Source organism: Lacerta agilis, chromosome 1 (genome assembly GCF_009819535.1).
Source record: "Lacerta agilis isolate rLacAgi1 chromosome 1, rLacAgi1.pri, whole genome shotgun sequence".
NCBI classification, from domain to species: Eukaryota; Metazoa; Chordata; class Lepidosauria; order Squamata; family Lacertidae; genus Lacerta; species Lacerta agilis.
In genome coordinates this window covers 103607382-103634102 of record NC_046312.1, presented here as the reverse complement: position 1 = coordinate 103634102, position 26721 = coordinate 103607382, and the positions used below count along the sequence as shown (strand labels likewise).

General features: G+C 39.5%; 1 protein-coding gene across 5 annotated transcripts in view; it reads right to left on the bottom strand.

Moving 5' to 3' along the window:
• PKP4 (plakophilin 4) overlaps positions 1 to 26721 on the bottom strand; it is a 97001-nt gene that overhangs the window by 28262 nt on the left and 42018 nt on the right. For 3 of the 5 annotated variants that reach the window (XM_033165333.1, XM_033165350.1, XM_033165359.1), the window contains exons 4-11: positions 13756 to 13790; positions 9872 to 10003; positions 9578 to 9768; positions 7620 to 8178; positions 3206 to 3397; positions 1687 to 1906; positions 1300 to 1432; positions 210 to 423 (exon numbers count right to left, since the gene is read on the bottom strand). In XM_033165333.1, the coding sequence (XP_033021224.1) occupies positions 210 to 423; positions 1300 to 1432; positions 1687 to 1906; positions 3206 to 3397; positions 7620 to 8178; positions 9578 to 9768; positions 9872 to 10003; positions 13756 to 13790 (1676 nt within the window). The remainder of the gene's footprint in view (positions 1 to 209; positions 424 to 1299; positions 1433 to 1686; positions 1907 to 3205; positions 3398 to 7619; positions 8179 to 9577; positions 9769 to 9871; positions 10004 to 13755; positions 13791 to 26721) is intronic. The other 2 variants (XM_033165367.1, XM_033165342.1) reach the window with 2 other exon arrangements.

Here is a 26721-nt window from a genome sequence, read left to right as displayed (position 1 = left end):
TGCCTGCATGAAGGTTTTAAGGCTCCTGTCCTAGACACATTTACCACAGTAGGTCTCACATAAATGTGACACCCTTCTGAATAGACATGCAAGGTTCATGCAACAAGATACCTTTTCAACTAAGTTATTTCAAAGTAAAACCTCTTCTTGCACACAGAAACATTTCACCTGACTAAATGCCATTTATTTCCTATCTATTGAAACTTTACCTGTGACAAGTTCTCTTACTTCTGCATCAATGGATTTTCTCAGCAATCTTAAAAGTGCAGGGATCCCTCCGACGTTTTTCATTGCTATTTTATTTTCATCTGTCGACTTTCCATACACCAGATTCCGCAATGCACCGCAAGCATTTTTTTGAACTTCAATGACTCTGTGGTCCAACAGGTCAACCAGATGTTTGATTCCTCCTAACCTACATACCTAGAAAATATGTGGACCAGATTCTATTAATACACAAAGAGAGCAGATTCTGAGGGTGCGCAGTGGGCTTCAGGGGAGAGGAGAGGATAAAGTTCTGTTGTGCAGGAGAGAGTCTGATGGGCTAGCAGAACAGCAGTGTTGGATATGACCCATAGGTTCTTAAAGTACAGAATATAATTGACTATAGGAGAAATGTGAACATTTCTACTCAGTAACAATGGAAAACATAGTTACTCTGTGAAGACAACAACAAGGTGACCAGTAATACAGGGAAGCACACTCCCCAAAATTCAAGTCATAAAGCACTGTTCCCCTCCATTTCACATACGCAAAGTTTATTGGAAAACACAATAAATATACAGGTGGCTATTTTTCTGCTAATTGCTTGTTAGACAGAAACATTGTTTTTTAAATAGCTGCAGAATAAAATGATTTTTAAAAAGCCATTAGTTAGGCCTTATGTTATAATTTCTCCTCCTTCTCCAATATCCCAGGGTGGTTAACAATAATTGAAACATAACGTCCCTGTCAAAAAGGGCCCCCCATCTCCAAGACATGAGAACTTGGGTCATAATTACACCTTTGTATTTTCAGGATTCAGCTTCTGTTTATATCCAGATATTTACTCAGAATAAAGTTCCGCTGAGGGACTTGCTTCCAAGCAAGTGTGCACAAAAATCAAAATTTAAAGGAAGCAGTCAAAAAGATGACCCAGCATTTTCACTGTCAATACACAGTAAAACCCTAGAAGCATGAACCTGCGTTTGCACTGCAAGTTTATCAATAGGTACCAATTTGACGGAAACTTCAAAATTAAACATCGCTCTACAATGTTCTTCACTGAGGGTTTTTTTCAGTAAGGCATCTATAGCGTACCTCGGTTTTTATTTTGTTATCTCCAAAACACAGGTGCTGTAGGTAGGCTGCAGCATTGGCTTGAACTGATGGGAACTGATGCTGAAGCATGTGGATGACCTCAGGCAATTCTGGATCCCGCCATGCAAATTCTCTTCATTAGATAAGCAGAGTTCAAAGGAAAGCGTGAATTCGTGTGTGTTATATATAACATTTTCAGCCTGCAATGAGTTAACCCAGTCCACCCGCAGACAATATTTTACAAAGATTTGTGTAGCTAAATTTCCAGTGGTGAACTAAACACAATCTCAAAGATTACCAATGGAAAGTCTAAGTAACAGGAATCGATTTAGAATTATTTCGCTATGGCAACTATGGGCAATTCGTTAAAGTATGAGGTATGCTTGCCTGGGATCTTTCTGGATGCTGTCTATGGATGGAGATCTTGTGGTACCATCATCAGCAGGAGGTGCATGGTGCTGCATCCTGTTGTAGCTGGACTCAGAGAGCCGATAATGAAGTGACCTGTAAGGTTCTGCGTAGGTAGCTGTTGTGTTCAGAGCATAATTATTTCTTTGGTATGTAAGAGTGCTACGCTGACTGGATGACCTTTGTAGATTTCCAACACCTGGAACATAAAACAAATATAAAGATTATTGTTGCTGCTGTGTGTCCATATGTGTTGTTGTGCAGGCAAACAGACACAGACACACAGATTTATTATCTGATCTCCTTCCTTCAGAAACTCAATAAAGCCTTTTGGAAGCAAGGGAAAGTGCTTTTCTTTAGGCCGGCATGGCGGGGGGGCGGACAGACTGGGGTTTAGATTCGGCTTGGATCTAAGATACCATACTTAAGGACATTCAAAGAAGAGAAGCTGCACATTGCTTCTTCCCTAATGGCAGCCACCTGTGCCCTTTAAGAGTCTATATCTTGGGGGTGGAATGCGGCACACAAGGCTTCTAGAAGTCCCATTTTGGGCTTAAGTCCTTTGGGCTATTTTCCCTCCTAGCAGCAGCTAGCCATGTCCCATTGCATATTGTCCATTGGGGGGGGGGCTACCCTCCAGAGAGGCCTTTCAAGCAGCACAAGTGGTCACAGGGACAAAGAGGGACTGGGGATTTTTTCCTTCCTTGAATTAAGTTAGCTAGGATCCAAACCCTAGTGTTTTAATTTTAGCAGTTTCACTGTACGTTACTTTGATAGGTTAATTTGAATGCTGATGGAATTTGGCCATGATTTGAATGCTGATGGGATTTTCGTTTCTTATTTCAATGCGTTATTACTCAATTCTGAACTGATGGGGTCAGTTATAAAGGTGACAAATAATACAGAGCAGCTAAATGTATGGCACATTTAGAAGTATTTTTTAAAAATGGTGTTTTTAATGCTTTCTTTAAAAAAATAAGCATGTAGAAGAAATAAAGGAATTTGATTTTAGCTGCCAAAACTAAGGATCTGTCCTGTAACCTCCTCTAAGGAAGGGTAGGCCAAATTGGACAGTATGTGGTGTTCAAGACTATTTTTAAAAGATTGCCTATAGCAGAGGTAAGTCTTATGCCCCCTTTACAGTGGCAGGTGATGTGTGTGCTGATTGCTCCCTCTACGAGTGCAATATTCCCTTCTAGCCAGATGCTCCTTCAAGCATCTGTGCACTTCTGGACCTACCCAACTTCCTTCCAGATAGAGAAGGCAGGAAGATATCTTGTGTCCTTTAGCGCGCACACACACACACACACACCCCGCCAAATTTGTGGGGGAAGGGAAGTTTATGAATTGGGGTTTCCTTTTTCTAAACTTTATGGTTTCAAGTACACGCTGTCATATTATTTCAGTATTATTCTCCAACGAACACAGGGTGACAAAATAGTTCCCCATACTCTTGTAGCCAATTTAGATTTGGGGACATCAGGGATTTCACACTTACCAGATCCAGTTCGATATAACGCTGTTTGGGATCCTTGGGGTACATCAGCTGTTCCATGATTTGGACTGTGGTACACTGGACTGTAATAGGTTCTACCTTCATATATAGGGGTGATGTGCAGATCAGGAGACACCGCCGAACGCAGCTCTTGACCAAGTTGGCTGTGCTGACTAGCATATGAACTCCGCAAGCCTAGACAGAAAAGGGAAATGTGAGTATGTGGCAATTGCAATCTTCACAAACAAATCCCCATTTTCATGTTGCAATCTTTTAGGCTCCAACTACGCACGTGACTCTCCCACACATATGCATATCTCATCTAAAATTCTATCAAGGAAGAAATTAATATATATGTTAATCTGTATTTCAAAACAGATCTCTTCAGAGATAGGTGGCACCAATCTCTTTTGCCGTTCTCCCTGTCCCGTGCAAGAGCAAAGGGCAAAAAAGTAGGCAGGGACAGGGTTATTAGTTTGTGTTTTGTTTTCACAAAGATCATTCCCTCAGCTTTTGAGAGCATTGGTCCCTCTGGCCTTTACCAGAACTGCCCAGATGGCTAGTCCAGGCCTGGTCTCACCTGTTCCTAACAAGACCTCCAACGAAATTACTCTGTGCATAAGAAAGTGAGTGGGGAAAATCAAAATGTGCTTCAAGATGACTTTGTAAGTCTTACAATAATTTCACTCCAGGCCCACTCAGTCACATGTTTTTGAACAGAGCATCCACGTTTCCTGTTCCGTTTTTATGCATGATTTAGGATCTTATCTTCTTCTTTCAGTTAGCCTATCTTTTATTTTCCATCTAAAGTGAAAAATTCCAATTTAAACCTCTCCTTGTAGCTTATCTACAAGCCTAATGATTTTTGTGCTCTTATTTCTTGCCTTTTACCAGCTCTATAGTTTCTTTGTTAAAAAGTGGCAGCTAGAACTGCACACATTGTTCAAGGTGACAGAAGATTATGGTATTTTAAAGCCTCTGTGCTATAGTTTGTATAATGGCAACAACCATTTTTAAAACATGCGACAAGGAAGAAAATTTGCAGAAGGCCTTGGTCTCTTACACCTTATTTACTGTGTTCTGGGGAATGTTGTGGATGCTGCAAAAGTTTTGGGTCAGGCCTATAATGGTCATTTTGTATCATCCATGAAGAATGGAAAAGCCATAATAGTCCTGATTTTTTATTTCATTTAATGTAGACCCACATAGATTCATCTGGCAAGAGCACAGCCTGTCAGTCAGCTGCCAATCATTTAAACTGCGAGGGGGTTGTACTAGCTTAGCCTCCAGCAACAAAATCTTCCTTTCTTTAAAGTGTGATGAAAAAATCTACCTTGCAGCTTAAGCAACCCTGTGGTGTAGGAGGAACTGAACTCAAGGGATACATGCCTTTTAGGGGCTAAAAATTACTTATATTGAAGACACCTGAAAGTACTGGGAGAGATCAAGAGATTCACAGAGTGTCATCAATACTTCTTTCTTCTAATCCAAAATGATAGAAGTACCGGGAACCTACAGAAGCGGTATTCACCCTGTCCTATAGATCTGAACTATCCAAAAGGCAAGATCATGTACAAGTCAGCTTATATGCACACATGCCTTCAGCTTCCAAATAACACAGTGATTGGTAACCTGTTGCTAATTAAAAATGAGGATTTAGTGGGGATGTCCAGTGAGCCAAGTATTCTGTCAGTGCGTGTTTCACGAAATATCAGCAATTGTACAACTTAACAACCCTATGACATAAGAACCTGCTTTGCTGTCCATCTGGTCTGAGGCTATGCAAAACCTTATTTGTAAGGATTTTATTCTTTCTATTATAAAATACAAAGCTGTGTTGGCTCTTAAAAATCACAACAGTCATTATAGTGAATAATCTATTCTAGTTAAATTTTTGTAACCTTGGGTTACAAAAATTCTTGTAACCTTGGGTTACAAACACCTTGGGTTACAAACACTTCAGGTTACAGACTCCGCTAACCTGGAAGTAGTACTGTATAGGCAGGTGTAAGAGTTTTTTTTTTAAAAACAACTAAGGCAATGTGTGAGAAGACAACCTGATGGAGCTACTAGCCATATTTGCAAATATCAATATTTGTTCTTTGCTGAATCATAATGTGGTAACAACAACTGGTTCAGATGTGTTGTTAAACCTTTAGCCTTCCATCTGTTGGTCCTATTAAATAATACAATTATTCTTTCTTTCTTTCTTTCTTTCTTTCTTTCTTTCTTTCTTTCTTTCTTTCTTTCTTTCTTTCTTTCTTTCTCAATTGCTCCTGGTTTTGTCAGGACTGATTTCAACACCAGTACAATGTCATAAAAACATCATGTGCCAGATTCACAAGCCATTATGCTGGTGCAAGGGTTTAGGACTACAGTGGCAACCACTGAGGTTATGGATATTGTGTAAAGATTAACAGTATTTAAGAAATGGAAGCTAGCAAAATCTTTCTAAGAATAATTTAAAAGGCTTTGTGTTTTGAAAGGCTTGAAAAATTATACTACTACATATTCACTATGAATAAACTAGAAGTTTCAGGACTGTGATATCAACAGACTGATTAAAAAGTCATTCATATTTAGCTGCTTGGCACAGCATTCTTAAACATATTAAGTAAAAGCTTTCAGCACCCTTTCAAGTAGATTGGCATCTAAATATTTGCTGTTAAGGCACTTTTAATCAAGGCATTAGGACTTTGCTGTATGAGAAAGATACAGGCAGCATTGTTCTACTTCAAAATCATTGGCACAATGCATGAGTTTTTTTCATATTTTGAAATGCACTAGGCTACATTTGACAAAAGTGAGAACCAAATTTCAAGAAAGCAGTCGTTACTTGCACTTCCTGTCATTAAACAAAGTGTGTTTCTCTTGCTTGCTTCCTATTCCCCCCCCCCCCCGCCCCATATTATATGTGGTCAGTCACAGCTTCCGTGGTATATGAAAACCTGATACCTATACTGAATCTGCCTCCAAATTGTTTAATGATTCATTACTTGTGTGCCCAGAAGTAATAAGGAAATACAAATCCCTTCAAGTATTGCACAGAGGGAGTCAGGAACACATAAACTGCAGTAATTATGCAGTGCATATCAACAGTATAGGTAGTTTTCATATATTTCAGGCCCGATACCTGCTTTTTTTCAAATGCAAGAACAATTTTGACAGGGATATTCATGGCACTGTTTTGTTTGTCTCCAGTTGAACAGAGGTAGCTTAAATTCATTCATATGCACCTGGTAACAAATGACAATCCATGGTGGTATTTTATTTGTACTTATTATTTATTATTTACTTATTATTTATAGGTCACAATCTAATGCAAGTTGTGCATGTTTAGAACCCCTGCAGGCTAAACAATGTGGTGAATACTTCCTAAATCCCCACCCAACAATCTGCATGTGCTCAGATACCCATAATGCATCCTGTCTTCATCAGTCATCTGGGTGGAGTGCGCACCCACTCCTATGGAGATGAACTGGAGCCCTCCATCCAAATGAAGATCTTTCAGGCAGCTGAAATTATCGTGTATACAGCAGAGCACTTGTGCCCATAAACAATCATTTTATTAAGGCATTAAGTATATATTTTTTTTCTGTGCATTTAAAAACTGTGTGTAGAAAACACATAACAACTGAAGCTCATTGTTTTCATCTGAAGAATGTCCCTCCCCCTCTCACACACAAACCAAGCTCACGGCAATCAACTGAATGCAACCAACCTTATTCTGGGTTCTCCAGCCTCTTGCATTGCCAGCAAAAACAAACGAAGAACCTACCCATCTGACGCTGACACAAAACTCTGGACATACACTATGCAAAAGAATGAAAGATCATTATCCGCCCCCCTTCTTTCTTCCCCCCCTCTCCACACTTCGCTCTCCCCCTCAACCTCAAAAGCAGCGTTTCACACCAAATGTAGCTGACCTGTAGAAAGGACTGAATTGAAAACAGAGACGCTATAGGTTCTTTTGTTTATCCATGGAAATCTTTCAACAGAAACAAATTAAAAATAAAATAAAACTGCTAAGCCTCCACAGTATAACATTTCATTTTTTTGTGATGAGAAATGAAACGATTAATTCCGAAAATATCTACTGAAACAAGTCTGTGGAACTACAAACACATTCAAAGAAGCAACTTCAGTCCTTCCTTTCAGTGAAGTCAATAAGCTTTTCAGCGACACCTAACATCCGATTCCTACCCTTTGAAAAAAATATCCCGGTTTAAAATGCAGTCGTAAAATCCTGCATTGTGTTGTTGATCCTGTGCAGATTCCTCATGTGCAGGCACTGTGTGTGTAACAACATTTCAAGCATCAGTAATGGCATATTACAGCTCCTCTTGCCAACAATGAAATTCATTGTATTTACAGGTTTGCGCAAAGTTTTAAGTTGTGTCTTTACCTTTTTACTAACCTGTAAGGCTATCTGGACGGGGTGGGACCATTTTTTCATATATATCATACTGCTGTGCATATTGCTCGATGTCATGAAGTGTCCGTTGTAATGTTGTCCCCAGATGTTGTGGAACGGCGGTCATCCCAGAACGTTTTGGTGATGAAGATCCAACTTGGGTTTGGGGTGGAGAGGCCACTCTTGTCTGTGTGTCATTTAGCGTAAGAGGTGACCCAACTCTGACAGCAGGCTGGTACTGGGGAGTTCCTCCACTGGGGTTGGTCGACTGCCTGGATGTTACCGAGCTAACTCTGCGCACTGCGATAGGCGAAGCTGGCCTCTGTGTAGTAAACGGAGATGCTGCTCGTTGTACAGGCAATGTTGTAGATGAAAACACATTAGAATTAAGAGATCGCGACTCAGTAACAGATGGTGAGCCATAGCCACTCCCTAAAGAAGTTCTGAGTGATCCCCTTGAAGGAGAAATGCCTGCAGTGGTCACATATGAGGGAGACTGGGCCCTCGATGGAACAGAACTTACACGTCTCATGGCTCGGTTGGCAGCTATGTTTGAGGATGCCTGTTCAAAAGGAACCACGTATCATTTTGGTGCACAAAGCCATCAACCAGTGTAAAAGATCAACATTTTCGCTTGAAAAGTCCTTTGCGGGGGCATTTGCACTAGAGTTAAGTCCCTTTGATTTTAAAACAGAGAGTTAAGCTCATGTTTTTAAGGTTTCAGTTCTCTACACATTTATCTGGGAGTAAGACTTGTTGAACAGATATGCACACAATTGCACTTCTCAGTCTCTGCAATGAAATCAGCAGGACTTAAAATGCTTAATGTTTGCTGGATTGCGCCTAAAATGTTTTAAAGTAAGCTTATCTATTGTAACTTCCGCCAAGAATGCATTCTTAAAGAACGACGAGAATCCTGTTTGGGATCCGCAGCCAAGCGAAACTATTAATTTCCAGAGTTCCTTGAGAGGGGCCAAAAGAGTAACATCCTTTGGATTGGGCTTAAATGTTGTAGTATAGATGTAGCTTTAATCTTAATGTTCTGCTTTGCTTTTTTTTTAAACAGATGTGTCACTAAAATCCTATAGAACTATTTTCTCCATTTAGTCTTCACCTTTTTATGTCTTATTAATAAGCCTAATAAATAAGTTACCATTAACACTGCACAGGCCAACGTCATTCTACAAAAGCTGGAATTAGGCTGAACAATAGTCTTGGGCTTCCATGCCCTCTCATTTTCTCCTCCTGTGTAACTGAGAGAATGTTGCTAGCATTTAGTTCATCTTTCTAAAAATCTTGGTGTATGAACCAGTAATGACATGTAATGGCAACCAAGGATTCCTGGAAAGTGGAACTAAATGCTGGTGACCCGGCCCTCAACCACAAATGTTTAGAAGGGAAGTATGACCTTGAAGCTTTGCTCCATTATGCTCGGGTTACAGGCGCTTCAGGTTACAGACTCTGCTAACCCAGAAATAGTACCTCGGGTTAAGAACTTTGCTTCAGGATGAGAACAGAAATTGTGCAGTGGCGGCAGCAGGAGGCCCCATTAGCTAAAATGGTACCTTAGGTTAAGAACAGTTTCAGATTAAGAACGGACCTCCAGAACGAATTAAGTTCTTAACCCAAGGTACCACTGTATTGTCTTATGCCATTTATGGAAGTGCTGTTTGCTTTTGAATGGTGTTTTCTCCCCCCCCCCCCCCACTCTTTTGATGAGATCCATTGAAGATAAAGGTGATACAGAAATGAAATGAAATAGTGTTTAATTATTCTTATATAATTTTAAGCCAGTCAGAGGAGTGTTGTGGTTGAAGATGCAGAATACAAATGATTTATCAAGGTAAGTAAATTATTGTATTGGGTATTACATTCATATTTATATTACTTTTACACAATATCTATATTAGTATATTTATTTCATCAGCTTTTCTTGAATATATTTTTGGAGCTACATGTACCTGAACCAAAGCCTGTCCTTCAGCCCTTGAGCTTCTCACCAAATGGTTATTATTTGCTCCGATAAAGGAATGTTGCTGTCTGTTCTCTCCCTTTATCAGGTTCTGGCTGTTGTGAAAACTGCTTACTTCCTGGTATCCACTGTCAGAATAAGAATTCATTTGTGTTGAACTCCTAGAGTTACCCACTGATCCTAAAGATAAAAAGCACAATGAACCTGAAATTATTACACAGTTATGAATAAAAACAAGACCAGATTGATAAATCTCAGTTTATTTAAAATGTATATAACAGACCCTCACTTTCATGGAGCGATGTTTGCTCTGGTGAGTAGAGATTCCCTTGTTCTGGCTCTGTTCCAACATGATAAGAAGCAATATGAACACTCTCAGATGCTCTGAGTTTATTTACACCTGTGTTTGGCAAATCTGAAAGCAGAGTTTTGTTAGTCAATAATAATATCTACATCTATATGCATCTGCAACCTGGTACAGCTTCACCATTTCTGTTCAGTTCTATTCTACATACCATCTGCAAAGCAATTTTAGACAATTGTGCAAGAGCAATAGCTTTGTATATGAACATTCAACTCTGAGAAAGACATAAAAGAAAAGACCATTTGTGGAGGTGGTGTTTTCTTGTCAGTTTTGAAAGCTCAACAGTACACACTTCCTAAGGAGGAAAATTCTGAAGCTGTTAGCTGAAGAACATATTGTCAGCTGTGAAATTCATTCTTGAACTTTAAGCATAAAACAAATATACTTAAAAAGAAAGAAAGAAAGAAATCTGTGGCTTGAAAGACAAAGCATGATTGAAAAGATACCAGAAGGGATCAAATTTACATTCAGGAACTGATTCCTATATGAATTAGCCTATCTGGCTGCGAAATCCCATCCAGTAACTTAGGAACATAGGAAGCTGCCCTATAAGGACTCAGACCATTGGTCCATCTAGTTTAGTTCTGTCTTCCCTGATGAAACATCAGCTCTCCAGAATTATAGGCAGAGGTTTCTCCCAGCCCTGCGTGGAGATGCTGGAGATTGAACCTGGGACATTCTGTAGGCAAGGCTGATGCACTACCACTAAGCTATATAGCCTTTAATTTCTTTTACAGTCGTACCTTGGTTCTCAAACGAATGCATTCTGGGAGTCTGTTCTACTCCCGGAACCAGCTGAAAACCAAGGCTCAGCTTCCGATTGGCTGCAGGAGCACCCTGCAGTCAATCAGAAGCCACCGAAGCTGCGCCGGATGTTCAGCTTCTGAAAATTGTTTGAAAACCGGAACACTCACTTCGATCGTTTGGGAGCTGATTTGTTCGGGAGCCAAGATGTTTGAGATCCAAGGTACAGCTGTAATTTACTAAAAGGGTTTTAGGGTGAATTGTCTTTTCAAGCCGGGCCTTTTCAAAACAGAATTTGTTTAGTTCTTTTAAACAAAAATGTGCCACGACTGAGGAACATGAAACCACTGAGAAATCCTTCCTGCTTGCTACATCTTCACATGAGGGCTTCTCTTCACTTTCTTTCCACGGATGATTTAGGGAATCTGAGATGGGGCAGCTGCGACTCAGAAATTTAATATTAAATTTGCAGCTTGGCAAGGAGGACAAGACCCTCAAACTTCCACTTATGGCTCAAATATTCACTGGGCAGCCTTGGGTCAGTCACGGTGTCTCAACCTAACCTGCCATACAAGGTTGTTGTGATTATTAAACGAGGTGAATACATATATGCATACAACTGGGAGGCAGAAGTTCTTGCTGGTCTACTGCAAATAACCATGATTTTCCAACAGACCCCAACATGCTTTCTGCCTATCTCTGAACTAAAGAAATAATAACTTTTTAGTTCCTTAAAAGCTGAATTCTGAAGGTAATTTATCTGGGCTGGAGTAAGAAACCTAGAACTGGAAGCTTTCCAGGTCTCTTACATGAAAGGCAGGGAGCCATGGAAATGAATGAGAATGGAGTTAAAGTGGATTAGAGTTTTGGGGTGGGCTTCTTTGTTGTTGCTAGAGAGTTCCCATAATTGCACAGCTTGGTGCAACTAATTTTAATTAGTTTTGGAGTTTAAAAACATGAAAAGGCGGCAAGATAGCCAGCAAATATTCCTTACAATGAATGGAGAATGCAAAGTTAGGGACATCTCAGTTGTACGTCAATGTCCAATAATTCTGAAGATGTGCACTAGGATTATAGTTTTGACCTAATATGTCCAGCTACTAAGAAAGAAGAGCCAATAACATTTAGATCCATTAAGGAAAAGCATTTTAATTTAATAATTTTTAAAATAAAGCATGTTCACCCTGTGAATTAGCTCAAAATGTGCCTGCCAAATAAAAGTACCATATAACTAATAAAGACCCATTCCAAATAAACTTTCCACTTGTGTTTTCCAGGTCAGCAGTCTCCCACACTGCATAGAAAACCATTTGTGAAGTGTCTTTCAACAACTATTTGTTGTAGGACATGACTATTTAAAGGGAGAAAAACAATCAGGTGTGCTACAATAACCAAAATTTTGTTTAGCTGGAAAACATTGTACAGGTGAAACTCGAAAAATTAGAATATCATGGAAAAGTTCATTTCTTTCAGTAATTCAACTTAAAAGGTGAAACTAATATATGAGATAGACTCATGACATGCAAAGCGAGATATGTCAAGCCTTTATTTGTTATAATTGTGATGATTATGGCATACAGCTGATGAGAAACCCAAATTAACAATTTCAACTTTGGGGTTTTCATCAGCTGTATGCCATAATCATCACAATTATAACAAATAAAGGCTTGACATATCTCGCTTTGCATGTCATGAGTCTATCTCATATATTAAACTCCAGTAGCTAATGAAAACAATTGCTTACATAAACAGACTTTTCCACGGTATTCTAATTTTTCGAGTTTCACCTGTATAAGGGTCTCGGTAAAGCCAGATAAATCCTTTCCACATACTAGCAAAGAGTTTTATTACAGCATTTATTTTTATTTATCGAAAACACTTACAACCCACATTTGTTTGTGCAGTTTAAGGTGACTAAAAACAGAAATGAAAAAGCGCAAGGAAAACCAATTAAATGTAAGAAAAATGAACAAAAAGTAGTAAGGGGCAAATGAAAAACAGAAGTAAAAAAATATCAGAGACAGATTAAGACAATAAGATAGCCCAGGCTACTGATCTATAATGTTACAAGTGTGACTTTTAAGCATCCTACCCCACAAGGTATCATTTCTGCACTGGTGTGTCTGCAAAGGAACTCCTGCATGTTTCACAGGATTCTGGGGCACGTTCTGTTGCACACACTAAATTCTTGAGTGGTACCCATCAAGCTCTTAGCCCCACAAGCTAAGAGTGCGCTATGAAACCATGAATAACACACATCGCAGAATATTCAACATTGGCATAGTGCTTTTCATGTAGCTTATCTTCCATTACTGATTTTCTAGGAATACAGTTTGAAAATCACTGCATTATAAATATACTTAGAATGATAGTTCGATAATAGAACATTTGTAGGCAGATGTACCATACAAGGAGAACACCGTTTAATTTAACTGATGTAGCAACAAAAATGCTAAGGCTATCATATATTATTGCGATCACATTTACAAATTGTGATGCTATGTGCAAACAATGAAATAGACACCTAAGCAGTCATCACAGATGATGGTGTATACTGGGTGTACAGGTTTTCCCCCCTCTACACAAGAGAACTGTAAGGATAAGAAGTCACATGAAATGGCCCACATGTTAGCAAACTGTGAGCGGAACAATAGACTGTGATCACTTTAATGAATATATTGTTGTTGTTCAGTTGTTCAGTCGTGTCCGACTCTTCGTGACCCCATGGACCAGAGCACGCCAGGCACGCTCTGGTCCATGGGGTCACGAAGAGTAATGAATATATACTGCAAGCAAATATGTAAAAAGTAAGCCTTGCAAGTATGTCACTGCAAGATATATCAGAAGAACATCATTTCTGGCAAAAGGTAGTTTTGAATTTTTTTAAGTAGTTTATATTCTTAAAAAATGCCGATGTGGATGTTTTTTTGTGTGTGTGTGTGTTTGCATTTAGCACAACATAGATCAGTTTGCTTTGGAACAACTGCCAAGTTTGAAGGGAAACTCATGAAATATGTAGCATTTGTACAGGGTACACCAAACATACAAGACAACTGTACCTGCAGATCTCCAGGGAAACGACTTTTCAGTAGAGCTATAGAAAAGAAAAGAAACACATTTTTTTCAATTCTTTTCAAATATTTTCCCCGCCCCTTTTGTTTTATAAACATATCGCACAATCAACAACCTATTGGTGGATGGCTCCCACTAGAGTTCAACAGAGTACGATTTCTCCCTTCTACGTCCTTGGTAAATGCTCACAGATAAGTGCTTCAGGACAGCTGGGGAATGGCAGGTCTCTGTGCACCTCTGATATCTGCATTCAGTTCTTCTCTTTCACTCATTCAAATTATGAGACACCCCCTACACAAAGTAACTAATAAGTGAGATGACTGGATGCAGGTATGGCAGGCCCACAATGACCTCCCATTCCATCCCCAAAATTATCCACTACATTGCCTGCATACGTTGAACCTTACGGGGCTTTTGGGGATGCCTCTCCACATGGGTGCATAATATGAAACAGAACTGATGCCACACAGCCAGTAACTCAAACCTGCAATCCTTTGCAATCTAAGGGAAATGTAAAAGACGCAACCTTGGTTGAAAGGGATTCTCCATTAAGAACAGCTGATGACAAAATCATGCGCACCTTACTGTGCATATGGTGAAGCAATCTCCAATGAAGCAAATGAAGCAAATGAAGACACCTGCTCTCCCAGAGCTCTAGATGCACACTCAAACATATGTAGAACAACAGGTCTGGGGTGTCATCAGCTGTATCACTTATATTGTTTGTGCAATATTAGCACAGTGTTAGGAATGCAGTAATAAATTACAAACCATCATTCTAAAGTTAAGCACCTTTAACATTCTTTTAACATTTAAATTTAAATTTAAATTCTTTAACATTTCAATTTAAGGCAGATGACAATCATATTTTGCATCAGCTATTTTATTTTATTTTTTTAAAAAAGCAGTATTCTCTGGCATGCTGAATAATACAAAACAATTTATGTAATAAAATTTTTCACTGCACGAACATGATACATTTATGTAAATGTGTTTACTCTTTATACTAGAAGCTTTCGTTGCTACAATTATGCTTTTAAAGAATCCATTTTCAAAATCAGTTTCGCTCAGATGACAATATGTATCAAACTACATACATAACATACACAGATGAAAATAATCACATTAAATGTTTAGATTTATTTAGGTGTCAAAGTAAAATTAGAAAGAAAACCATTTAATTTATTTTGACTTTATTTACAGATTGGCAGTCAGTGCAAGAAAATATTTTGGTGCCACACTTTCTCATGCATAAATCCATACAAATGTGCTACTCTTTTATATACATTCAATACGAAACTTTCCACAAGGAAGGCACTAATAAGAACAGAATGAAAGGCAATGTGGAGAGTTTCTGCTCACTTCTGTTAACTGCATTAAGATTAGGAGTCAAATCTCCAATATAAAAGTTAACTCTGCCCAATATAAATGCCTTGGTAAGATTTACTAGGAGAATTCTTTGGCACAGCATTACAGCACTTTCAGTCTAAATTATCACTTCCATCCAGGGCATTTCTGGAATTGTCAAGGAAACTAACAAGAAAAAATGGTCACAGCCTCTCCAGTAGATCGATAATACCTATAGATATGAATCTTCATCACTACCTACTCAAATATTTTTGATGGGCTTAACCAATATCTGAAAGATCTAATGAGAAGATGCAGAATAAAAATAGCTGTTTTAAGATGAATCCAAGAAAAAGACTGCACATCATCTACATTTGTGCCAATTCAGGCTAAGCTAGAAGATAGATTGTTTTGCCTGTATTTATTTTCTGCCATTCATATCCATGGCAAACTGTACGCACTGAATGCATGGGAGGCAGTAGGTTGATTTCTGACATTGATGTGCAAAATGGCCGTATGTGTGCATACATTCTAATGCCCATAGGCCTGATTCATAGCCACCCTGCTGGTCAGGTGCATGTGCTACGATGAACTATTGGTCCTTTCACAAACACATTCATTGGGTTCCAGTTACAGGTGGGTAGCCGTGCTGGTCTGCCATAGTCGAAACAAAATAGAAAATTCTTTTCAGTAGCACCTTAGAGACCAACTGTGTTTGTTCTTGGTATGAGCTTTCGTGTGCATGCACACTTCTTCAGATATACTGAAACAGAAGACTTCTATTTCAGTGTATCTGAAGAAGTGTGCATGCGCACGAAAGCTCATACCAAGAACAAACACAGTTGGTCTCTAAGGTGCTACTGAAAAGAATTTTCTATTTTGTTTCGACATTCATTGGGTGTAAGCCCTCCAAGATAGAGATTCTTACCCAGTAAAATTGGGATGGGAAAGTTCATATAGAAGTATTTTTATGCAGCTCTACATAGGTAGGATTTCAGGGCGTATGTGGCTGGGTCTGAGAGTTACCACTATAATTTCCCTCAGTTCTCTGGAGTGAGCATTCTGCAGAAAAGCGGGAAATCCAAATGGCAGCTTTAATGGAGTCATTATATTGGTTTAGATACTAAATGATATAGTAAAAGCAACCAACCTACTTGCAAAACTTTAACCAGCATGGTATAATAATAGATCTATACTTCGCCGTTGCTTTACAAAACACTTTTTCTTCTATTGCTTGTATTGTCATAGACATCAACTCAATAAAATTGTCAATTTTCAAATTAAATGACAGCTTCCACCTTCCTTTGGAGTGTTTTTGCAACCACCACTGCTGGGTATACCTGAAGCGGCCCATGTGTGTGAGAAAGGGCATTTTGCACTCAAACCTGGAGCCAAGCCCTGAGCTCACTTTCCTATTTTGGATGAGAAAAAGCCAAGAAACAAGAAATCTTCACACCATTTCCCATTTCTTACTACAGTGGTACCTTGGGTTACAGACGCTTCAGGTTACAGACTCTGCTAACCCAGAAATAGTACCTCGGGTTAAGAACTTTGCTTCAGGATGAGAACAGAAATTGGGCAGCGGCGGTGTGGTGGCAGCGGGAGGCCCCATTAGCTAAAGTGGTGCTTCAGGTTAAAAATGATTTCAGGTTAAGAAGGAACCTCCAGAACAAATTAAGTACGTAACCAGAGGTACCACTGTATGTTCATAAATCAAGTATCCACCACATGCCCCCCCCATGGCAGCTCACAATACTGCTGTGCAGAGTTAAACATTTCTGAATAAGAATGCTATTACAATTGCAATACTAGCTGCTAACTGAAATGTGGCATCTGTAGCTTAATTACATGCACCCAAAACGAACGAACAAAAAAACTATCATTAACTGAGGCCTTTTGTCTTTCAAACACAGCCATTGGTGCTGAACAAATTACCCTGTATAGTTACAGATCAAATTCAGGAAGATGTGTGGTGTCTGAAGGAGCAGCCAAAGGATTTCAGGTACGCAAGGAATGGGCCAAAGCCTTGTTACATTTCCAGCAGAGATGTCTCTCTGATGGCTTATCACCCTCTCCTCCCTCTCATATTTCCTGTTTTCTTGCTCTTTATTTATAAATTGGGAATAAATTGGGAAGTTGCAGGTGCAAAAATATGAGGGTGTGTGTGTGGATAATGTGAGAAAGAAGGACCACTGCCATATTTGAAGTGGTATCAACTTGTTTACACAAGAGAAGATGTATCTTAAAATTTGATGCATGGTGATATGTTTCCAGCAAAAACTGGGGGTGGGTGGGAGAAAGGTGCACATCTCCTACTACCCCTATGACTAGCAAGTCCACAGGTGTCCCAACCACAAAGGCAACCAGATATCAGAAATCGATTGCCATGTGTCATAACAGTATTTTTCACTCATTATGTGCATGGGGTATGACTGCCACATAAGGAGGCAGTGCAACTCAACAGGCATGAATTGGCATGGTTTGTATTAAAAGGTGTGCAAGCATTTATTCACTGGTATATTTACTAACCGATTCAGCAGACAAGAGTGCCAGCCAACCCAAGCTATGCCCAGCGAAAGTGAAAAGAATCAGTTTATTACCTATATAGTAGGCAAGCATGGGACTGATAGTTTTGATTTTGTACTGTGGGAATATTCAAGGTCCCCCCCCCCTTTTAACTGTGTAGTTCTGCTCTAAGCTCATCAACACCTACACTCCAGATGGGTCTTGTTAACTGAGTAAAGCATGACCTTCTATCATTGCACAGTGTGACAGAATTTCTAGCAGTTGCATCACAAAAAGTGTTGCTATAAGATTTATTTCTGAAAGGTTGCCATATTAAATACAGAGGCAAAGGGATGATGGAGCAGGTCATTTCATTTGCTGACTCATTTGCTATACAGAACAGTCATTTTCAAATCCAGGAACACCGTTCACCCCCAATTACAACATGAGATCCTCTTTATTTAAAATAATAATAATGTGTCCATTGTTTTTCACGTTGTCTCCTTTAACCTCATCTCCCATTCTTCTCTGAAAAAAGACCCTTTTAAAAAAGGGATGGGGAGCTTATCATAGGCCATGTTGGACTGTGACCAATGTAGCTGGATTCTACCAAGACTGGGGGGGGGAGGGGCACACACTACAGGCTTTCCAACTCCGCTTCAGAACTAGTAGAATGGTACAATCTTAGGTCATGACACAACCCCTTGTAGGTCCTGACCCATAAACTGAAAACCAAAGCTGTAATGTTTGCTTAGGCAGCCCATCAGATGCCTGTCCCTGATGATAAAAACAAGCCTATTTTGAAGGCTAACAGCTGCCCCTTTCTTCCTCTTCCGCCCTATAAAACTCACAGATTGGAAAAAAACAGCTGATGTAATTCATATAAAAATGTAATAAATGCAACAGTCACTTAATGAATACTGTATAAAACAAATGGGATGTGTATGCTAAAATACATTTAGATGGATTATAGTACAATGGCAGGCTTCAGGGCTGGGATAACAGTGGGGAAGGCATATATAATAAAGAACACCTCATTAACCTTTAGAAAATGAACAAAATTTCTTAGCCAAACACATCCCATTTAATACTAAAGACACAACCAATTAATTCTGAAAATCGGCAAAAATATTTTAATAGACATATTAAAAAGAGAATTTCCAAAGGATGTTCGAAATTACCTTAGTACTCACTTACATGGTATCTAGATTGCTGAAATGATAGGGAAAGTAATTTTTATTGTTACTACACGATGGAGTATGAACGAATATCACTTCCTCTATTTGCAAAGTTCAAGGGTAAGTGCTGTCTAAAATGGCACAATTCACAACCAAGAGAGAGGCACTGCGGGGGAGGGCAAAGGTTTGCAGAAATAGAAATAAAAAATGGCCCCAAAAATCCCTATGGGGGGAAATCCCAAAACAGCCCAGAGAGGGTTGAGCATGTTCAGTAGCCATGGAACAATGACTCAGTCAGAAAAGAAATACAGTAGTACGTTGGTTTACAAACACCTCGGGTTACAAACACTTTGGGTTACAGACTCTGCTAACCCGGAAGTAGTACCTCGGGTTAAGAACTTTACCTCAGGATGAGAACAGAAATCGTGTGGCGGCAGCGGGAGGCCCCATTAGCAAAAACACGCCTCAGGTTAAGAACGGACTTGCGGAAAAAAATAAGTTCATAACCAGAGGTACCACTGTATGGAAAGGAGGGGCTGGAATTGTTTGGATGGTTCAAAGTGTCTGGTGAAAAGGAAGGTATGCTCAATGCCTCTCACCAGTGACTGGATAAGCTCTGCCACAAGCAGTTCATGCCATGGTAGCCTTGACAATGGTCAACCCCGGCTGTCAAACTACAGTTCATCAACCAGCAGGTGTGCTGGTTGTTGATCATGTGGAGTCATGGCAAATGCCTGTGCCAAACCTTTTGCACTGTGATCAATAAAATTGTGGCCTAATTTAATTCAACATCAGTTTGTGTATGTTGTCATTTCTGCCTGCTCCTGTACCCTTCCAACTCACTTGGGGCTGCCATGTAGATCTTTTGGAACTGATGTTATGATTCCTTCCAACTATACCACTTAATGTCCTGCTGCCACATTTTGCACTAATTGAAGCTTTCGGGTTGTCTTCAAGGGTAGCCCCACAGCGATCTCTTTGGAAGTTACTAGAGTGCGGATAACTGTGGCAACACTACTCCTGTCCAGAAATGGTCGTAGCTGCTGAAGCTGGTTGAAAGGCACTCCATGCCACTGAGTTCCCCTGAGCATTCAGTGACAATGCTGAGTCCAGTACAACTCCAAGCTACAAGTTTTGGCTATCAGCCCGTGACTGGGCTCCTCACAGTGTATGTAGTTTTGCCCTCTAAGATCCCTTATGGGGATTCCCCATTGGACTGGTACAGGATGCTCCTCCTTACTAAGGAGTGTGTTTGCTTCCAAGTCCATTCAAGGTTCTGGTAGCTTACCTTTGAAGCCTTAAATGATTTGGCACCCAAATACTTGAAGGAGAACCTCACCCTATACTACCTTCCTGTGTCTTTGGGTGAAGTTTGTTATGCATCAATGAAGGATACAACCTCCTCTGTGGTGGCACAACCTTCTCTGTGGTGGTGTCCTGTCTTTGGACAACCTTCCTTGTAATGGTACAACTGGTGCAAAGCATTACATTCATTTTTGTGCCATGTCAAAATTCACTTATTCACTCAGGCATTTTAACATTTGAGATTTTGTTATTTTTTCTGCTTTGTTTATCTAGGTGGTTATTATTATTATTATTATTATTATTATTATTATTAAATGATGGTATTTTTTAGCTTTAATTGCATTATATTTTTATTTATTTTGGTATATGCACACTGCTCTGGAATCTTTGTTGATGAAGGCTGGGCTAGAAGCATTTCAAATCAATAAATCTATGCAATCCTGGTCCATGATGCATAGCTCAATATAGAGCCCTGTGGTGTGGGGAAGTTCTTTATGCAGATTTATAGAAGCATAGGACCTATATATTGTGATATGCATTAGTCTGTCTAAAAAGCCTTCATGATTTGGCCTTTTCACCCCATGTCTTTAGGTGCCAGGCAAAAACATTTGTCAATAACCAGGCCTTGGGCTGATTAAACCGTCTATGGCAGAAGGGTTATTGGTTTTGTATTGCATTGTAGGCTGTGTTTTCATTTTGTATTTTTGTGTTGTGAACCACTCTGTCATGTTCAAATGAAGGGTGGTATACAAATTTAATAAATAACAGTAACAACAACGAACAAACAACAACAATTCCCCAATATCATAACACATTAACAAAATGATTTTCAACAGGATGAAGATACTCAGCTGATGGGTATATTCACTGGACCAAACCCCACTGCATTAAGGTATACATTCAGGTATGTCAAGCATTCAGCTAATATGCTGAATGTCTGGCTAGAACTGTTTCAACCAATACACACACAGAACAGCTGAGGTATTCAGTTTTTGGAATTTTCCAAATACTCAATTTATTGAGTTTAACACTTCACTAGCCTACTGCAGAAGTTCTTTACTTCCAATATACCGGTAAATCAAAACAATGTTCTGTTTTTTATTGGTGTGGAACAAGAAATGATCGGCTACAAATAACAAAATAAACGACCCCACTAGTTTTGGAAGCTATTCAGTCTGAATTCTTCATAATGCCACAGTATTAGGTTTGTTGCAGCCAGCTTGAATGCTTCAGTTTAATAGGAACACTGGGTAAATTACCTAAAGCATAAATGCTCTACAGGAGATTTAGATATACATTTTTAATTCCAGCTGGTGGGGACCATTACAATTTGGATTTTTACATCCCAGAGGAAATTGACTTGTGGCATAAAATGTTTGTGAACAGAATGGCAATGAGTAGAAGTAATTAAAAATGGCTGCTTCAAGAGCTCTGCTTCAGTGAACTGCTCCAAATAAACTGCACTTCTAGAGATGTACTTCTCCAGTATTCACTGGCTGGAATTGGCCGGCTGTTTACTGTACTCTTCCTATACTTCCTCTTTTAAAATAATAATAATAATAATAATAATAATAATAATAATAATAATAATACTTAGAAGCTTTCATACAAGACTTTATATTTCAATCTGTGACCAGCACACTTGGCATAAGAGACAACCCTTTTCTGATATTAGCAAAGAACATTTATTGTGTCTTTGTGTAAATGGGTATATAGGCCAGTGCATTTCAATCCAACCATCGATGAAACATGGGGAAGTTTCAGAGAGGGAAGGGTTGAAAGCTGGCTCCAAAACCAATCTAACTACTCCTTTACAAATCTGGGGTTGCTGGGAGACTTGAGTTCAGGGAAAGGATAGCATGCGCTGAGGACAAAGTGACATTAAATCACAAGATACAGAAAAAAGGGAAGTGAAACGGCTTCATTGGCTCGGTGGGATCCAATAAAGCATGACATCGTCCAAGAAAGGTCAAAAAGGGGCTTCTCTGAGGAATGCTCAGAGGTGGAAGAGAATAGTGTGTGGTGATGGGGGTGGAACATAATAAACTACTTCACTAAGACCTAAACCGCCTAGGATTTTTCCAGACCTCACTATTTGTGAGTGAGCGGTCCTTTGCTGATGCATGCAACAGACCATGGGCAGCTGTAAAAGGGGAATTAAGATACATTTTGTGGAAGGTGGCCATTAGCCAAAAGGACTAAAAACTGAACATCCACATACAAAACGACACTGAATATTATCTGAAGAAGTGTGCATGCACACGAAAGCTCATACCAAGAACAAACTTAGTTGGTCTCTAAGGTGCTACTGGAAGGGATTTTTTATTTTATTTTGTACTGAATATTAGTTTCAAGGAAAGGGTAACTGGGTGTTAAGAAGAGCAATCATCATGCTCCAAACAGGGTGTTTGGAAGCGAGCCTACTATTTATCAGCCCCAGAGGTTGCAGCACAGGTTAGCATTCAGGCTTTAAGCAAAAGTCTAGCCTTTAGTCAAAAGTTTCCTATGTTCGGACTCTTCCACTCCTAGTATGTGTATATGCAACGTAAGCACTTATGAACAATAACAGTCCCTGGCCGCCTGCTTTGTATCTGTTTGTACATATTTTGTATGCCTGGTGCATACAGCAGCAAATAGTTATGGTCGCTATCTTCAAGAGTCCATTAACTTTCAGGAGCTGAAGTTCAAATATAGCTGCTGAAATATTATTAATTTATATAAGATTCATATATGATTCACATTTATAAAATATGAAGCAACTCTGGAAAAGCAATAGTCCACAGAAATTTGCTTGGCTTAGTATCCAGGACTTGCTACACATCCCTTTCCCTCTGGCACATGTAAAAGGAGCAATAGGGTCTCTTGCTTCTGCTGAGGTTCAAAGAAGGCTAAATGTCTACTGTTTCTTGACTCCTCCATACCACAACAGAGTGAAAGCCAGTGGAAGGGGATGTGAGCTGTGAAGAGTCCTAGCAAGAAGAGTCTCAGGGGACCTGGCCTTTTGTAAGCAGATACATGGACACCTGCTTAGTTGCCAAATTCAAGATTTGAGAAATGCACGGGGGGGGGGGCAGTGCATAAGAAACCGAGCAAAGGGACAACCAAAGCTCTTACGACTATATCCAGGCTTCCTCAAACTCGGCCCTCCAGATGTTTTGAGACTACAATTCCCATCATCCCTGACTACTGGTCCTGCTAGCTAGGGATCATGGGAGTTGTAGGCCAAAAACACCTGGATAACCGAGTTTGAGGAAGCCTGACTATATCTATTTTAGAAATGCATTACAAATAAAAACATGTTTAGTGACGGAACGAGGGCTACAATAGAGTTTAAAAACTAGTGCTGCAATCTCACACTCAGTAATTATTTAGAACTGTGGATGATGAGGTGGTGCCCTTGGACACTGCTCTTGCTTCCTTGCCAGCACTTGCTTAATTCACTGGGGGAGAATTAGAGGCTCGAGTGACTGTAATGGAAGAGTGAGTCAAATAACTGAGCCATAAGTTGAGACATTTCAGAAGTGATGTTTAATACTAGCTGGCAAAGAAGAATATGGATTCTCTGGTTCTTCACTGCAACCTGTTGTGTTACCTAATTACCTTTATACACAGCCAATCTCAAACGTTGTTTCTACCACTGTATGATATTATTTAGAGCAGCCTTCCTCAATCAGTGGCTCTTCAGATGTTGCTGTACTACAACCTCCATCAGCTGCACCCATCTTGACAATGGAAGTTGCCGGTCAAACCATCTGGAGGTCACCAGGTTGGGGAAGGCTGCTGTACAGCATCTACTCACACCCAGAAAACTAACTGTCATTTGAACATATTTAAAAGGCAATGTAGCAAAGAATGAGTTCCCTGATAGTTGTGCATCAAATCTGCCTTTGATTTCAAGCATATCACTGAATGTCTTAAAACACAGGTTCCATGGGAGTAATTAAAATGTTTCTGTTTTGGATGAAGGGTGGTACACAATTTTTAAAATTATATACATCCTTGAGAGCGAGGCCTACCGAATAGAATGGGTGTTGTGAATATCCGATCAGTTAAGCAGTTTGTAAAGAGTGTGTAGCACAATTTGCCATGCTGCTTACTAAGAACGAAATAAGAACTCTGCTGGGTTGGACTAAAAGCCCAGCTATTCCAGCATGCTGTAACCAGGTTCCTATGGAAAAGCTCCAAGTTGGAAATAAGTGCAACAGAACGCTCCCGGACTTGTGATTTCCAGCATACTACCTCGGACACTGGAGGAATAAAACAGCCTTATCCTCCACCTGTCCAATCCTCTTTTAAAGTTATACATCTTGGTTACCATTCACTACATCAGTGTGAAGTAGTACCTCCCTACAGGCTAGTTTATGAGACGTACCGTTTGATTGCATTGTGATGCTGTGTTTAGCTTCAAATTGTAACTAAGGAGGCATTTGCTCCAGCAGATTCCAGCTTCTGGAGACATCTGGCCCTGAAGGCCCCTGCATACGCTTCTAACAAAGACAGGCTGTTTCTTTTTTGTAGGCAACTGTTCTAAGCGTTTAGGACTGATATGGTGGGGATGAGAACATTTCAGGAACTGTCCAATCCGCAGTATGCATTTGAAATAGTAAAAGAACCCTTCGTGTTATTTATTCATCTTCCTACAAATATAAATCTCAAACTATGTGGTAGTGAGTTCCCCCCCCCCTAATCCAAACGATGTGCCAGAGCTAGAAAAATAATTAGATGTATACAGCCTAGCAAGCACTCATCCTAAAGAAAATGTTGACCAACAAGATTTAGAGCCAAATTGCTGCTGATAAATTTCCAAGATACATCTCACTTAACAGTCTGTTCCTTCCATTACTTAATGTATTAGAGGAAAATATTCACAAATTGACAAGTGATTTTTCAAACACTCTTACAGATTAATGACGTCAAATGGTGTAGAAGACATGAAATATGCTAACAATGAGACAAAAATTAATGGACAGTGACCCAGTTCAGGTGATTATTTAGGCTTAATAAGTCTAGATATAAACAAGTGTTTTGCCCATTCCAACAGACCATTCATGTAAATTGCAATTAAACCAAGAAGCCTCTAACCATAATTTCTTATTTTGTCTGAACCAGGAAACTATAATCATCTGCTCTGGAGCAAGCTAGGATATGAAGCCATGATTTGAAGTTGGTTTAATATTAAATCAAATGTAGAACATGATTTGACACCCTGGGTTATTCTGGAGCTGGTAACCATAGTTTCCCAGTTTGTATGAAGCAGGAAACTGCAACCAATTAGAAACATATTGTTATAACTGCAGCTCACAGAAAAGAAGGATGAAGAGACTGCATGTGTAGGCAAAAGGCTCATTAATTTCTCTCCTTATTAAGCACCAAGGTGATAATCCAAATGTCACCATTATCTCCACTAATTTCACATGCAATACAACTGAACAAAATATGGTGTTGTATATGCATATTTATCATCTGTCCTGAGTGTGTGGACATCATTTTAAGATGCTTTTCTATCTCTTACACACTTAGTAACCCCATTGATTGAAAACTCAAAGAGATCACATGTATAATGAAAGGAATACGTAGTGGGCAGGGGACTTGTGCATGTTGGGCTATTTTGGTTCTGTGCCAGCCGCTCAGTAATCAAACCTAAACCTGAACATTTCAGCCCTTCATTTCTTCTTTAAACTCCTCTACATTGTGCCACTCTTTCCAGTGATTATGGAAATCTTGCCACTCATTAGTAGCTAGGTGCTTGGCTAGAAAAATAGCTGCTTCTGAATTTTTGACAGGTTACATAAAATACATGCATGAAAAATTGATTCAATTTTCCTGCTAATGATTTTTCCTAAGCCTCTATTACCTTAATTATCTGGACAGCCACCTATTAAACAAGAATAATCAGTATCACTTGTTTGTTGCAGATGTTGATAGGTATAAAGTGTAATATTGCATTATAGCTAAAACACTAGCGTTATCAAGCTAATCCCAGATAGGAACAGCAGGAATACACCATGAAAGCAATAAATATGTTCTAACTCATGAGAACCCAAGTTGTTTTTGTTTGTTCCATCTATTTTAGCTTCAGTGTAGTGTTGTGTTCTGGCTATTTGAGGTCCTATTTTGCTGTGCCTCCCCTGCCCCCCCTCCAGTTTATACATGACAACCTCCACAAAACTTTTTTGTGGACTTGTCTCTCTGACCTGATTACAACAGTAATCTTGTGATGGTGTGAAGCTAGTATGAACTAGTGTAAACTCCACACTTTGGTTGTGAAGCATGTTTAGGCCAACTGAAGGTAGAGGTGCATGTGGATAGCTTGGTTGGTGCTGATAACGCCAAGGTTGCAGGTTCGATCCTGGTATGGGACAGCTGCATATTCATGTATTGCAAGGGGGTGGACTAGATGATCATCAGGGTTCCTTCCAACTCTATGATTCTATGACCTCCAAGCAGAAATTACCACCCAGCACTTCCGAGTATGATTCTATAACTGATTATTATTTAATTTTTTAATTTCACCTACGTATTTCTGTCTGGTCTTCTCAAATAAGTTGCTCAAGGTGGCTCACATTAAATAACAAAAAGCCAACACACCAGTTTTAAGAATCTTACCATAAGAGAATA